The sequence below is a fragment of the Tarenaya hassleriana genome, unplaced genomic scaffold (genome assembly GCF_000463585.1).
Source record: "Tarenaya hassleriana unplaced genomic scaffold, ASM46358v1 Cleome10, whole genome shotgun sequence".
In the NCBI taxonomy this organism is placed as follows: domain Eukaryota; kingdom Viridiplantae; phylum Streptophyta; class Magnoliopsida; order Brassicales; family Cleomaceae; genus Tarenaya; species Tarenaya hassleriana.
The window spans coordinates 188,303-203,602 of NW_010960188.1; the positions used below are offsets into that span (position 1 = coordinate 188,303).

General features: G+C 42.2%; 6 protein-coding genes across 7 annotated transcripts; 3 read left to right on the forward strand and 3 right to left on the reverse strand.

Annotated features, from left to right (window-relative positions):
- Positions 1–2,297: 2,297 nt before the first annotated feature.
- LOC104826672 (lipid phosphate phosphatase epsilon 2, chloroplastic-like) lies at positions 2,298–3,924 on the forward strand. Its single transcript, XM_010559491.2, has 4 exons — positions 2,298–2,805; positions 2,965–3,190; positions 3,289–3,362; positions 3,652–3,924. The coding sequence occupies exons 1-4, from the start codon at positions 2,455–2,457 to the stop codon at positions 3,877–3,879; spliced, it is 879 nt and encodes a 292-aa protein (XP_010557793.1). The 5' UTR covers positions 2,298–2,454; the 3' UTR covers positions 3,880–3,924.
- Positions 3,925–4,180: 256 nt separating this feature from the next.
- On the reverse strand, positions 4,181–7,022 carry LOC104826683. Its single transcript, XM_010559500.2, has 4 exons — positions 6,825–7,022; positions 5,375–6,177; positions 4,765–5,202; positions 4,181–4,656 (listed from the first exon to the last, which is right to left on the reverse strand). The coding sequence occupies exons 2-4, from the start codon at positions 6,171–6,173 to the stop codon at positions 4,487–4,489; spliced, it is 1,407 nt and encodes a 468-aa protein (XP_010557802.1). The 5' UTR covers positions 6,174–6,177; positions 6,825–7,022; the 3' UTR covers positions 4,181–4,486.
- A 719-nt stretch (positions 7,023–7,741) lies between these two features.
- On the reverse strand, positions 7,742–8,683 carry LOC104826691. The gene has a single exon (XM_010559514.1). The coding sequence runs from the start codon at positions 8,329–8,331 to the stop codon at positions 7,966–7,968; it is 366 nt and encodes a 121-aa protein (XP_010557816.1). The 5' UTR covers positions 8,332–8,683; the 3' UTR covers positions 7,742–7,965.
- Positions 8,684–8,703: 20 nt separating this feature from the next.
- On the reverse strand, positions 8,704–10,989 carry LOC104826697 (pentatricopeptide repeat-containing protein At5g66500, mitochondrial). The gene is made up of 2 exons (XM_010559524.2): positions 10,379–10,989; positions 8,704–9,875 (listed from the first exon to the last, which is right to left on the reverse strand). Exons 1-2 carry the CDS (start codon positions 10,966–10,968, stop codon positions 8,864–8,866), a joined length of 1,602 nt encoding a protein of 533 aa, XP_010557826.1. The 5' UTR covers positions 10,969–10,989; the 3' UTR covers positions 8,704–8,863.
- A 435-nt stretch (positions 10,990–11,424) lies between these two features.
- LOC104826774 (pentatricopeptide repeat-containing protein At5g66520) lies at positions 11,425–13,352 on the forward strand. Its single transcript, XM_010559653.1, has one exon. It carries the CDS (start codon positions 11,446–11,448, stop codon positions 13,327–13,329), a length of 1,884 nt encoding a protein of 627 aa, XP_010557955.1. The 5' UTR covers positions 11,425–11,445; the 3' UTR covers positions 13,330–13,352.
- Positions 13,353–13,482: 130 nt separating this feature from the next.
- Positions 13,483–15,162, forward strand: LOC104826761. 2 transcript variants are annotated; one of them, XM_010559641.2, is made up of 5 exons: positions 13,483–13,814; positions 14,292–14,330; positions 14,513–14,585; positions 14,692–14,767; positions 14,842–15,162. In XM_010559641.2, the coding sequence occupies exons 1-5, from the start codon at positions 13,767–13,769 to the stop codon at positions 14,960–14,962; spliced, it is 357 nt and encodes a 118-aa protein (XP_010557943.1). In that variant the 5' UTR covers positions 13,483–13,766; the 3' UTR covers positions 14,963–15,162. The 2 variants fall into 2 exon arrangements, with proteins under 2 accessions (XP_010557943.1, XP_010557934.1); XM_010559632.2 differs by having other exon boundaries at positions 13,489–13,814; positions 14,161–14,330; positions 14,842–15,158.
- The last annotated feature ends 138 nt before the right edge of the window (positions 15,163–15,300 follow it).

Genomic DNA, 15,300 nt, shown 5'->3' on the forward strand with positions numbered 1-15,300 from the left:
ATTGTCAGTCACACAAACAATGCTATATATATATATATATATATATATATATATATATATATATATATTCCGACGAATTAAGAGCTTGTTCTTCTTGTGCATATGCAAATATGATCCAACTTTCCAAAACCCACGTGCTCCACTCACCGAATCTCTTTCGTAATCTCTATTACAACCAAATGTTATTTGTCTTACGTAAATAATTGTTTTTTTTTTTGTAACGGTGGGGAATCCATGGCATAGCCTTTCGGGTCGGATCCTTGGTAACGCTGGGACTTCCTTGTTCATAACTATTTATATTTTTCTCAGAAACTCCCCTGGAAGTTATCCCACTGCTCCATGAACTCCGAAAATGTAAATTTCAAATAATCGCCATTGTTCGTGTCCCAATTTGTTCACGCATAACAATTTTCTTCTTGTTTTCCAATCTCTCTTATTCATGAGTGTTTTTTTCATGCATTGTAATTTACCCTGCTTAAAGTCGAAGAGGCATATAAACACCCTTATAAAAGCGTACACATTATTTGTGTTGGTGGGCATAAATTAATATTTGGCGAGAAGACAGTAAGAAAGCATTGATTTTGATCGTGTTTTTGTAGATAATGCGAACTGAATAATAAAATAGGAAAAAAAAAATGTGATAATACGGGTTGGTCGACCGCCGGGCTTTTGCTTTGTTTCCTTCTGCTCCTCTTCACGTCCGCACATGTAAATGTACACTGTGATATACGTACATATATACGTAAGTGTGTGTGCCTACTTGCTCCTACAGTAACAGATTTGTACTCATGCGAGAGGAAATGACATAGATCGCCGTTCGTCACGTAGTATTTATATATGTTTCACATTAATTACTTATTTGCAGGGGGGAAAATATAAATAAGATATGCAAATTATACAAAAAGAGAGCATAATATATACAGTAGAGTTCAGAGACAGGCCACAGGGAACGACAAAGTGCAGCCCACAGAGAAAGAAAAAAAACATCAACATCAAACGACACCGTATTGGCTCAAGGTTGCTTTTCTAACCATTCGTTTAAATTAAACGGAGATAATATATGTTCGAGAAAATGTTGCGGGTTCATGTAATATGGAGGAAGGCAACTGTAGTTTGTTCACAATTATTTTGTTGGTATTCTTATACATTTTCCGATAAATATACAAGTACGGACATATATGCAATGCACCGTCTCTAAACAACTTGACATCCCTTAGCGGAGAAGCAATACATGTAATTGTCAAAAGGGGAAAAGGGATGAAGAAACTCTTCTAAGAGAAAACCATGCCCCTATAAACAAGAATATATATATCTTAGGATTTTTTTTTTTGTGGTCCTAAATATTCGATTCCTTCTATCCATAACCAAATATTAAAAATACACTTTTGGACGTACAGTACAAACTTCGTTCCTTATGTTCATTTCTTATATATATATTTATGTATGTACCTATAACTTTGATTTTCTATTACATTTGATTTATCGAGTTACCGGTTCAATTCCCTAGGCTTATTAGAAATTTCATATGGCAGCTTTAAAGTGATAATTGGTAAGAACACACATGACAAGACATGCATGTACATTTGTACATTTTATTATGTTTTAATCTGAGAAGCATTGATTCTGGAGTGTTTGCTATTTTTTTTACAACAAAACACGTTTTATTTTCTTTAAAATATACAGTTTTTATTTTTTTCGCTTTTATATATTTAAAGAATTTTATAAGAGAAGAATCTATTTTACACGTCAACTTGAAACTAAAAAGATAAACAAGAATATATATTATTTTGTATGTGCAGGTATAATAGTTTAATTATACAACAATCACCACAAAAGGACACGCCTTTTTTTGTATCCTTTTGTCTGCAATATTGTATCCCATTTGCCAATTACGTACGTGGAAAATTTTATTAGGCATATTCGACCACCATCATATTTTTCATATAGATGTCTAGAAAATTCGATAATAAGGAATGTTGCTCCGAAGCGTTGAGGCATTTTTAATATTCTCGAGAATCCCCGACGAATACTCGTCTTTAACACCGTACGTATAATATATTATTTCGATAATATTCGGAATTATATTCCTTCGCGAATATATGGGTTGAAATTGGGCTTGTATATTGGGCTTGGGTCAAAAGAAATTCTGGGTAATTTGTGGGCTTTTATGACATGGAGCACATATTAATTTATTTAGCAAATAAATGCCAAGAAATTCTGCCACGTGGACTGGTGAGGCTATGGATGACACGTGGAGTGAGACGAATGGTAATCATTCCAAGTGCATTTCTCTCTCACACGTTTCAGGAGCGCGAATTTGAAGCGATTTTCTCGACCAGACGTCGACTCCATCTGCGAAACGAGTCATCTGTACCATTTCTTCCTTCTCTGGATTTCGATCTTCTTTTCCGTAGCGATGCGTTTGCTTTTGTTCTAAGTTGACTTTCTCCACAAATGGCAGCGCCATCTCTCTTCCTCCATCAACCCATCTGCAGATTCGATTCCATTCGTTCCTCTGTTCCCGCTGACAATAATTCCCATCGTATATCGACGCTTTCGCTTCGATTACGGAGATCCAGCTCGACTTACTCCCTTGGGCTTCTCTTGAATCGGAGTATTTGGGCTGTTTCTGGCCCAAAAATTATGGAGGAGTCCGTCAAAACCTATGCCTGGAGAGATGGCGGCAGTGATGATGGAGAAGAACGAGTGCGGGTGTTCGAACAAGAGGTGTTAATTAATGGTTCATCGGAACCCCAGAACGAGTTGGTCGCCGGCGGCGGGATCGAAGGCACTGTCAATCGTCTGGTAAGTATTCGATATGCACGTATGTTGTTTGCTGAAATGCTTCTTCGATGCCATGAAACGCGATAGTTACCTCTTTTGCTATGTTTAGGTAGTTGCTTCTACTGTAAGAAAGGTTGGATTACAATCCCGTTCATTAAGTTGCGTCTCTTTCAATGGCAGAGCAAATGGGTTGTGGCTACTCTCTTTGGTACTGTTATTCTCTTAAGACACGATGGGACAGCCTTATGGGCTTTGATCGGATCCGTTTCAAATTCTGTGCTCTCTGTAGCTCTAAAACGAATACTAAACCAAGAGAGACCTGTTGGGACTTTGCGTTCTGATCCTGGGATGCCATCTTCTCATGCTCAATCCATTTCTTTCATCTCTGTGTTTGCCATTTTGTCGGGTATGTGACTAAACTCTTGAATTCATCGTTCACTTTCTGTATTTGGTTCATTTGGCCTTTTTGATGAAGCTCCAGATAACGGTTTTACTCTTGTGCAGTTTTGGAATGGCTTGGAACCAATGAAGTCTCTTTGTTTCTCAGCACCCTCATCCTCGCATCGGGGTCATATTTCGTAAGTCTTCATGTCATTCTTGTAGGATAACATACACGAGTTTGGGACATTGTTAATTCTGTGGAGGAAGCCAACAGTAAAGGTCTTATATTGTAGCTGAAACTTATATGTAGAATGATATAGCCCATTTTGTGAACATTGTTCTGCAAAAGCTGGTGAAATTGCAATTGTAACCTGCCTTTTTCTTCTTCGTTGGGTTTCATGGTGTTTTTTTGCCTTCCCTAGGAACAATATTTGAACTGGGTTTTCATAGTTCTCATGTGTGTGTATCCTGTTCGTATAATTGCAGACATGGTTAAGGGTTACGCAGAAGCTACATACGGTGAGTCAAGTAGTGGTGGGTGCCATCGTGGGTTCTGTTTTCTCCATCGTATGGTACATAGCTTGGAACTCATTTGTGCTTGAAGCTTTTGTCTCGTCCTTTTCTGTACGAGTTGCTGTCTTTCTGGCTGCTGCTGGATTTGCTCTTGGATTTGCCGTGTATGTTGTCCTCAATTGGTTTAGAGATGACCGATGAACTTCTGTTCATTCATTGTGCTAACCACTTTGACTTTCGGCTCTCCCTCTCCTCTATTCTTTCCAAAAACAAAAGGGGGGAAACAGAACAAATTGTGTACACTCCCTCGCTTGCCTCTAGTGAAAAATGACAAAATTGCTGTGAACTTGCCACGCGCTTCAACTGCGACTGAGGTTTGTTTGTTCACTGCTTGTGAAAGGTCGATGGGGAGGAGAAAATCATAATTGCATTAAACCATTCACAATGAGAGACCAACCCACTACGTATCTATTCAGACCATATATACGCTTCTCTGACCATATATACTCTTCTCTGGGAGAAACATAGGCTGCAGTCAAAGACCAAACAGGATGGATGCCCTTCTTAGAATTCATAATCTTCAGCCAACAAACACTTCTAACATCAAAGGGTTCAATCTGCTCTCGACGAAAAATTGCATAACCCAAATGAAGCAAATTCCCTAAGTAAATGAATGCTGAACAAGAACCGAGCCCAACATATTTGCTTCGAGTCCTATACATCCTATTCTCTCCTGAACAGATAAACCAACATAGTTCCTCAACTACTATTCACAAACATAGTTCGGCATTGACCACGACAGTGTTCCTCATCCATCTTTCATGGGCGGTTGAGGTTCAGCTAGACCGGATGATGATTTCCCAACAGGAAGGTACGCCCAGGCCAAGGCCGCACTCCCCACAGCAATAGTTGTCGCAATTGATCCCCAAATCCACCTCTTCCTCTTCTTTCTTCTTTGCCTCCGCTGCCTTGCGGCCTCTGTCTCAGGAACAAGCAATGAGCAAAACCGAAATCATGAGAGAAAAAAATCTGCTTGTTCTGTTTTGAGAAAAAGGGTGTTCTAGGTAAGTGATTTGAGGTTCCCACCTATGGCCTCTTGGTTCCGCTGGGACATTTCTCGGTTCACAGCCTCGTAATAGTGCAGACGATCAGACAAACGGACAATTTCAGAGTTCTTAGCTTCGAGCTTAGTTTCCATCTCCTTCTCCACCTCTGCCTTTGTCAGGCCCCTGCCAATGGAGTCTGATACAAGCCTGGCGACCTCGAGTTGGAAACAGAGTTGTTCTGTCACGCTCATGTTATGCTGCTTGCTGTCTGCGGAGGAGGTAGGATCAGCTGGAAGGGACACACCCACCTCAACTAACTGCTCCCTGAGCCTCTCCCAATGAGCTCGCATTTGCTCCAGAGTCTCGTCCGCTTGCTCCCTCTTCTCTATTTCCATTTGTAGACTCAATCTTACATCTCTCAGATCAGCTTCAAAGCCGTTTACAGAAGTCGGCACCTCACTATCGACTGATGATAGTTCTGGTTGAACCAAGATAAACATTCTTCATGTTAGAATTGCCAAATGAATGACAACAAAGTTCTCAAATACCAAGGAAAAGAGATTTTATGGAATGGTTACAGATACGCAGATTGCCCCTAAGAATTCAGCAATCTATACTATTGGAAACAGATAGAAAGAAAGAGAGAATACCATCACGAGCATCATAAAATTCTCCTGCAGATGTAGAAGAAAGCTTTTGAGAACTTTCAGGTGCTGCCTCATCCTCTACGTCTGTGTTACTTGTGAAGCTCGCGGATTCACCTGCGTCATAGAAATCTTCAGACTCACCATCCCGATCTGCTTTGGCCGTGACAGCCTCTGGTATATCAGTGTCCCTCTCTAAATCTGTGGCAGCAATATTGTCCTCAATCCCACCATTACTGCTATCTAGTTCAAGCTTTCCATTCCCCAACTCCCCATCAAGGGCACCACCACTCTGATGCAAAACAGGACCATTACGGATACCGATCAGATTATTCTTCTCAGATGGACTAGCACGAACCCCATTGGTATGACCCTCTTCAGTAGCCTCGGTGAAAGGAAATGAAACCGATGTGGACATCCTTAAAGCGGCAGCCTTTACATCTACATCTACATCTCCATCAGTATCTACCTCATTCTCAGTTTTCTGGCGCAAAGAAACGTCAATGTCAGAAGAGCTCTTTAGAAGACGTGGTCCACGGGATTTGTGATTGTTGATGTAAGGGGATGGAGGGAAGGAAGAAGGTGGATCCGGAAGTGGGATTTCCTCACGAGTGGCATAAAGTCCCGGTGACATTTGAGGACGAGAGACGGTTTTTTCTCTGGGCGGCCTTCCCTTACTTCTCTCCAGCTTTGAAATAGGAGGCCTTGAAGAGGGAGACTTGTCACTGGAAACAGTATTTGCAACAGATCCCGAAGCTCCTGGCTCTAGCAAGCTATCGAAAGCAATAGCAGAAAAGGTAGGCATTGTTCTGCATTATTAGAGATACACCGTTACTAAGGTCCATTCTTGGACAGCATAAGAGGAGATGAGACGAAGAGAACGAATCACCTAACTAAGTATATAAGCAAATAAGTTACTAAGATACAGTGAAACAAAGACATGGAAATGAAGAATAAGCATATGCAACAAGTCCCTTCAATTGCAGAACAAATGCAAAAAAGGGCCATGACAACATTGACAAGTCATGCAATCAAGTACTGGTCTGTCAAAAACAATCTGAACCAACCAACAACAGCTAACAGAGGATTGGATATTAGGAATTCCCAAAACAAAGGAGCGAGCTCAAACCACTTCGATTAGACCTTCACTATCATTAGATTAAAAATAAGGCACTACAAATACCAACAAAAGCTCCTAGGTCATAAGGCGGACAAGAATGCAGCTCTCAAACCTAAAACAGACAAGAAGCTCGGCACGAGGATAAACGGAAATATCGGAAGCAAATCAAATCACAGGGAGAAGCGACGGAAGGAAAAAGAATTCTGACGTCGAACCTAGACAACACAACAGCACAAGATTCAGAATCCAATCTCTGATGCAATTCTCCAAAAAGCAATCAGAAAACCGAAAAGAAAAAAGGACTAACAAGAAAACGAGAAGGATGAAAGGAATGACCTCCGGCACGAAGGAGAACTCCAAGCAGGAAAGGAAGATGGAGCCGAGACGATGGAAATGGAAGATCCTCTAACGGTGATGGAACAGAGAGGAAAAACGATATCGTTTGGCGGAGGGAAGGCAGAGAAGTAGACTCCGCAAATATTTGAAAAACTTTTTCCTTTTATTGGCAAATTTTATTTCATTTTTTAATGTTGAAACCTCTCCGTAATGTGTGGGGGGGTGGGTACCCAAAACGGTGGCGTTTAAGGGATATTTGATCGAATGGGTCATTTCATTTGGAATCTAGATTATTCAGTGACGTCACACCGTTGACGTGGCATCTCCTTGTCCCAGATTTTTTTCTCCCGACTAGACTACTAAAGAATGGGTCCGTAATTTGAGTAGCCCATGGCCCGTCTCTTCACGAATTGTAAAGCCCATTCTGGAACCTTAAATATTAAAAAAATAATAAAAATACGACTGTTGTATTCACATATGAAAAAAGTTTGGGTTTGTCAACTCCAAATTTGATTATTACACCAAGAAAACCAATTAAAGGAACATTGATTTGGACGTATGGAGTTTTGTTGGCGTTTACGTTTGATGCAAGGGGCCCTCGTCACCCATCGTTGTCTATATTAGGACTTTTTTTTTTTTTTTGCACGAAATTATTGATAACAATAATTATATATAGTTGGAAATATTCAAATGTTGTAGTTTCTTTATTAACATTTAAAACCCATTGTTGGGTGATTCAACCAGTAATACATTGGATGATTCAATCGGTAAAACTAGGTCCTATATATCCAATAAACTTTCAAATTATTAAAAAAATTAGGTTAAAATATGGAACGGATTCCAAAAGGGAGCAGTCTAAAGATAAAATCCATTCAGTCGTGTTTTTTTGTTTGCCAAAGAATGCACACCATTGTCAATAAATCCCGAATTATGATTAAAAAAAGGGTCTGAATTATTTGAAAAGCCATAGGAAATCAAAAGGGGTCGAGTAGGGGAAGATCGCCCAGACTGCGAATCTATCGAAGTTCACATAAATTAAATGAAAGTGTAACACCACATGTTACAGACATCACTGAAATGTCGGTTTAAGACATTATACATTGTTCGAAACCCATCGTAAACTCACTCTTCGGCCACCGTATCATCTGAAATAAATGACCGGAGAGTTGGAAGTGGGGTCCCACACTCCTCCCTCCTTCAGATACTCCAAATACCTCGCCATCTCTGGTTTTGATGTCACCGTCTTCTTCTTGTTCTTATTCTTACTCTGCTTCCTCTGGAAAGTAACGTCGAAGAAACTAAGAAGAGGGTGAACAGTCGTCCCCGTCGATTTCTTCAACTGGGAACTCTGTCCTGATTGCTTTGGGTTTATGGAAGGGCCGTAGAAACTCGAAGGAACACTTCCCACCCTCTTCAGCTTCTGTCCGAATCCTGAATCTTTTTCTTCTTCTTCGACCAGTTTCTGGTAGCCGCCATGGTTTCTTCTCGTGCTCATGGCTCTAAGCATGGCTGCTCTCTCTGTTCAACCGCCACAACCCTGAAAGTGAGAGCAGGTGGGAACTCTTTTGATAGGTTAGTTGTGGTGTTTGAAAGAGGTTTTGTTGGATGTACTAGATCTGTATACGAGTGGGCAGAGATTCAAGGATAAAGAATACATCTTATTTTGACTTTCTGTCCCAATTGCCAACCACCCTTATGAACAATATGTTAACCAGTGCGTCATCCATGATGTTTACTTCTCGCCTACTTGTCCTCGCCGGTCAAACTCTGCTATAAAGAAGCAGACAACTTTATGGTTGGGAGTTTGACCCCAACTCTGAAGCACTTCAATGGTCATCAACTCCTTCAGAATAAACGCAATACATTATAACTTTTACGGTAGAACCAAAATTATAACTTATATTCATTCACACCTCCCCCATCGCAATGTTCAACCGCCAATAGCATCCGACATCCTTCACGACTTATTGAAGCAAGAAAGAACAGAAATCATCAGACTGATAATAGAATCTTCTCAGTCGGATCGTCAGGCCATGCCCCTAACTAGACCGGCTACTGCCCGCTGCTTTAAGCAGACCTCTCTCCTTCATCACACCTCTCAGCTCGTTTACCAAGCCCCATTTCTCAATCACTGCGTAGAAATTCGAAACCAACACATAGCTGCTCGCGTTATCAGGGTCCATCTCCATTAGCCTCCTGGCTGCGTACTCACCTCTCGAAACATCCATGTTATGACTGCACGCATTCAAAATGGCTGCCCAGATTGGAGCCGTGGTCTTGCGATCGTCTTCTTTCATTGTACCCAATAGTTTCCATATCTCTTCCATATCACCAGACTTGCTTAACATTTCTATTAAACATACGTAATGCTCAGGTCCTGGAACCAACCCGTATTTCTCCTTCATCACACGTAAACATTCTTTACCCTCTTGAACTAGCCCTGCATGCCCACAGCCCGATAAAACAACAAGAAAGGTCACTGAATTGGGTGAGACTTGGCTTGATTCTTCACACATTTCCCTGAAAAGTTCAAGCGCTTTATTGCCATGCCCATGGACAGAGTACGCATCTATCATACTCGTCCAAGTAACCACATCTTTGAACAGAACACCTTCGAACACAGCACGAGCCTGTAATATCTTTCCACTTTTGGCATACATGTCCAGTATAACATTGCATAACTGGGTATCTGAAAGGAAACCATGCCGTATGGCAACACAATGTATCTGCCTACCAATCCATAGATCTGTATTCTCAGAACAAGCAGCAAGAGCACTGGTAAGCGCTCTCACATTTGGTCTAATACGACACAAAATCCGAAAAGCTTCATTGTACCTTCGGTTTTCAACACACCCAGATACCAGGGAGTTCAACATGACCTCATCCGCTGGAGCATTTAAGCTACTATAAACCTTCATAGCTTCACTCATTAACCCGACACTCGAGTAGAAATCTATCAATGCAGTACCTGAAAACACGAGATCACGGCCCATCACAACCACCAACGCATGAACTTGCTTTCCTTGTCGCAATATCCCATGTACACCACCTCTCTCTACTTCCCAGTGGCTCGCTTCTAGCTATACGGTTAATATCACAAGATATGGAGTAGTTGATCAAGAGAGTATAAATCATTATTTGGTCTATGAGGGTTATCCATGAACCCATTGTTTTGAATTGTACAATTGGCATAGAATAACTGAAACAAATTATTTCAAAGAAAGGTGTGAAATGAATTTGATGGGATGGGAATGCGAAGAAGATGGGCTAAATCACATCCTTGATGAATTGCTCTGTGAGTGCTTTGGAAAGTCCCATGACTGTATCGACCGCTCCCACCTATATAGCATTCATACACAGGAATCCTACGTTAATCTCATTGATGTGTTAAAACAAAACCCCAAGACCCTGTTTTCTTAAATAGTTCGAGGGCACTAACCACAGTGTCAACAAATGGCAAAGTTAGGGGATGTTCAAGCATTAAACCTCCGGCTACGTTGATCGTTATGCCCTCCTCAATCTTACGGTAAAGGTTAACGTAGATGTCAGAAAACATATTGGAGACAGTTATACCAAAGAAGAATTGCCCGTGTAGAGGTTTTACCATGTTTTCCCTCACCATTTCTGCAAAAACGCCCAGAGCTTCTTGTCCGTAACCGTTTCTGAGACAACCCGAAAGCATAGCATTCCAGGAGACCACATCTTTGTCCCTAACGTCCTCAAAAACCTTAACGGAATCACCCAACTGCCCATACTTGGAGTACATGTCGATAAGCGCAGTTTTGGCGATGACTCCTGAATGAGCACCATGTTTGATCATCAAGGCGTGAACTTGGCGGCCACGTTCAGGGTAAGGCAAGACGCTGCACGCGCCTAGAACGGGAGTGAAGGAGTAAGGGCTGAGTTCAAGGCTCCCACGAACCATCGAAAGAAAAAGAGCCCACGTCGCATTTGGGTTCCCGTTGCGGAGGTAAGACGAGAGATTTGAGTTGAGAGAGTAGACGTCTCGGTGCGGCAATTCGTCGAGCACATTGTCGACGTGAACATGAGCATGACGCGACACATACCGCCGAACAAAATTCGTGGGTCTCCTAGCGATGTCACCCAGATAACGAATGTGTCCGTAGCGCAGACATGTAAACATGGGATCAAATCGAGAGAGAGAGAGAGAGAGAGAGAGAACCGCCCGTACAACCCCTACCGCCTCTACCTGGTTACCAATCGGAACCCGTAACCAATGGGAACCCAGAAAATTCTCATTGGATTTGAATTGAACCGTAACATCACCCTCTATATGGACGTAGGAAAACCGATATATGCTGATATAGCTTGCAATTAGAAAACAATCGCTTATATAGCTTGCGGATTCTCAGGTCCTTCGGATTTTGCAAGGAACAACGTCAAATCTGAGCCGTCTATTATCGTACCTCCGATTGATCGAACGGTCGTTGACGACCTTATGTCTGGACCACAATAATTTACTTCCCACCTCACTTGTTCGCCAGTGAACAGATCACGACCGTTCATTTCAGTGCCCCTTTATCCTACAATAAAACGGCGAACCTTATCCCCAAGGACTGAACCTCCCTTCCTTCTCTTGGTGATCGTTTGAATTGCCGAAATGGCGGCAGTAACCACCTCGGTCGCCTCCATGGACAGGTCCTTCTTGGAACATAACCTATCGGATACGATGTCCTGTCTCCGACAATGCTCAAACACACAAGAACTGAAGCAAATCCACGCTCGAATGCTGAAAACCGGCCTGATGCAGGACTCATCAGCAGTGTCAAAGTTTCTTTCTTTCTGCCTTTTCAAGAATCCTCCATGCTTTTTACCTTATGCCCAGATGGTGTTCGACAGCTTACATCACCCTGACACGTTCTTGTGGAACCTAATGATCAGGGGATTCTCGTCCTCCAATGAACCGGAGAGGTCGATTCTTCTGTATCGGCAGATGCTTTGTCGTTCGGCTCCTCTTAACGTGTATACATTCCCGTTTCTGCTCAAAGCGTGTTCCAATGAATCAGCATTTGGAGAAACAAAGCAAATCCATGCACAAATCATAAAGTTTGGATATGCAGGAGATGTCTATGCCACAAATTCTATGATTAATGCATATGCAGTAACAGGGAACGTCCAATTTGCTCATCGACTCTTTGATCGTTCCCCATTGCGAGACATTGTCTCATGGAACTCGATGATAAAGGGATACGCAAAGGTTGGCAAGATGGGCATTGCCTTGAAGTTTTTCCAAAACATGCCGGAAAAGAATGTTATATCGTGGACGACGCTGATATCAGGGTATGTTCAGGCAGGCATGAACAAGGAAGCCCTAGACTTATTCCGCGGTATGCAGAATGCAGATGTTGAACCAGATCATGTTTCACTGGCCAATGTCATTTCAGCATGTGCACAGCTTGGGGCATTGGAGCAAGGGAAATGGATCCATGCTTATGTCAGTAAAAGAAGCATCAGACTCGATTCGGTATTGGGTTGTGTTCTTATTGATATGTACGCAAAGTGTGGAGAAATGGAAGAAGCTCTGAGTGTGTTCAGGAAAATGAAGAAGGACAGTGTACAAGCATGGACGGCAGTGATTTCTGGGTTTGCGTGTAATGGCAATGGAAGAGCTGCGCTTAGCCAATTCATGGAGATGCAAAATATGGGAATAGAACCAAACGAGATTACTTTCACGGCTGTTCTCACGGCTTGTAGCTACAATGGACTGGTTGGAGAAGGAAAGTTACTATTTCGCAGCATGGAGAGAAGCTACAACCTGAAACCCACGATCGAGCATTACGGCTGCATGGTTGATTTGCTCGGCCGAGCTGGACGGATCGATGAAGCCAAAGAGCTCATCGAGAACATGCCGTTGAAGCCGAACGCTGTCATCTGGGGCGCACTGCTCAAAGCCTGTCAGATTCATAAAAACGTCGAATTGGGAGAGAGAATAGGAGAAATCCTGATGAGAATGGATCCTCACCATGGTGGAAGGTATGTTCATACGGCGAACCTTTACGCCATGGCCAGAAAATGGGACAGAGCAGTGGAAACAAGAAGACGGATGAAAGATCAAGGAGCTCTGAAAGTTCCAGGACGCAGTACAATTAGCGTGGATGGAACCGTCCACGTATTTTTTGCGGGAGACAGATCGCATCCAGAGATAGAAGGGATCCATTCAAAGTGGAAAGCGATCAGAGCAAAACTTGGAGAAAAGGGTTACATGGCAGAGGCAGAGGATATGCGGATTGACCTTCTGGAGGAGGAAAGAGAGGTGGAGATGGCAATGGAGCAGCACAGCGAGAGGCTGGCTATTGCGTATGGGATGATGAAGAGTAAAGCAGGCTCCACTCTACGGATTGTGAAGAATCTTAGAGTGTGCAAGGACTGCCACACTGTAACAAAACTCATCTCCAAGATCTACCAGAGAGACATCGTCATGAGAGATAGGATTCGTTTCCATCATTTCTCGGATGGGAAATGCAGTTGTGGGGACTACTGGTAACCAAATCTGTGAATTCTATGAAAGTGGCTTATGATAAGCTAAGCTGAATTTTTAAAAATTGGGTATCAATTAGAATATCTTAACATATCAATATGACAAAATAAAAAAATTGCAACGGGGTTTTCCAAAAAAAAAAAAAAAAAAAAAGGTGCTTCTTGTTGTTTTTTTTTTTTTTTAGAAAAAAGCTTATTTATGTGTTGTAAATAAATATGTACCCACCAGTCACGCAATGGGTCCTGGCCCATTTTGAACCGTAAGCCCTCCGGCTGATGATGAGGCCACCGCCGGTGAAGAAGAGAAATCGAGGGAGGGAGGAGAGGAAGGGAAGACGATGATAATGGAAGATCGACCAGAGAAACAAAGAGCGAAAAGATCTCAACGGGAGAAAGGAAGATCGTGCACAGGCTATCTCTTTTACAACTCCACGCTCAAATCCAATGCTCAGAACCCTGCCTGCATCGGCTTATCTCGTGCTCCTCGGCCAGGTCATTTTCCTTCATCCCTTGCTTTCTCTACTTGATGTCAGATCAGATTAGGCACTTCTTTGTCATTTATCTGTGCCTGTGTGCTAGGGTTTCTTTATCTGAACCTAGGGTTCATGTATGTTTCGCTGTATCTACTATCTATGCCAGGAATACATATACTTTCACCATATAGATATCGGAACGTATGACAATACTCTCTAATTCAGGAGTATTCTATCGATCACTTACTGAATCTCCATGATACTTCATTCGTAATGATTCAGAATATCACTTCTTTCTTGTATTGCTATTGTTCATAGTATTGAACAATCAAAAGGATCCCCAAAAAATCTTGGTAATTTGACAGTTCCTGAAGCCTTTGTTGGACAAACTGAAACCACATACACTGAAAATGGGCGGACATTTGCAAAGTTTTACTATGATTGTGTGGGATACTCAGTGTACTTTACTGAAAAGGACTCGTCAGCTATGAAGCAGGATGCCCAGGGACACCTTCCTGCTTGCATTGGTCTTCAGGTTCTACATTTTCTCCATTGCTGTTTTAGTGTAGTGTTAGTGTATATGCATAAAGTCAGATGTAAGCATGTCTGATCTGATATATAAATAGAGTGTTGATTTTTAGGGGTGCTAAAGTCAGATGTATTCTGCAGACCGACCTTGTTTGTTCTCATTCACTTTTAGTGTTTCATTTCATGTAGAGGGTATTAGGTAATAGACAAGCATCTCCCGGGAATACTTCATCAGCTCCTTCTCATCTTCACAATAGAGATGGTACGCTTCTTCATTTCATAGACTGGTTTCACCATTACTGAATTGACCTTCGTTTTTACATGCAAATCCTCTTCTTTATTTTTCCCTTTCTGTGGTAACATTGTAGAAGCTCGAGAGCTTCCTCCACGACAGACCCATAGACCAAAACCCGCAGCTGCCACAGAGGATGGCTTCCTAACCAGGTAGGCAATCAAACCAACAAGCTCTCTGACTTTTCCGTTGAAATGAGGCCGAAACACACAGACTGTTGTGTCAGGTTCACGAGAAATGCAAATGTGGTTGCATCGGGTGTGGTGAAGAACATGAAGAGAGTAGGCCGCTATGTCAAAGAGACGGTGGACGACGCCTTGACCTCAGACCGAAAGAGACACAAGTAATTGAACATAGTGGAACCCTACCGCAATAAGTATAGAAGACGGGGGCATCCTCTCTGGGTTTTTGTTTTGTCAAATAATGAAAACAACAAATGTGATGTGATTGTATATGGTAAGGTGATTAGGAGACTCATTGAACAAGCTTCTCTCTGTACTCGCTCTAGCTTTTATTTACATATGCTACTCCCCAGGTTGTTTATGTTTACAAACGGCACTCACTATCTTGCCGTTTCTAACTCATCGAAACAGCAAGTAGTTCTGCTTACTCGGCCTCCAACATGCATCCCAGTCCCATGTACACCACCTCTCTCTACTTCCCAGTGGCTCGCTTCTAGCTATAC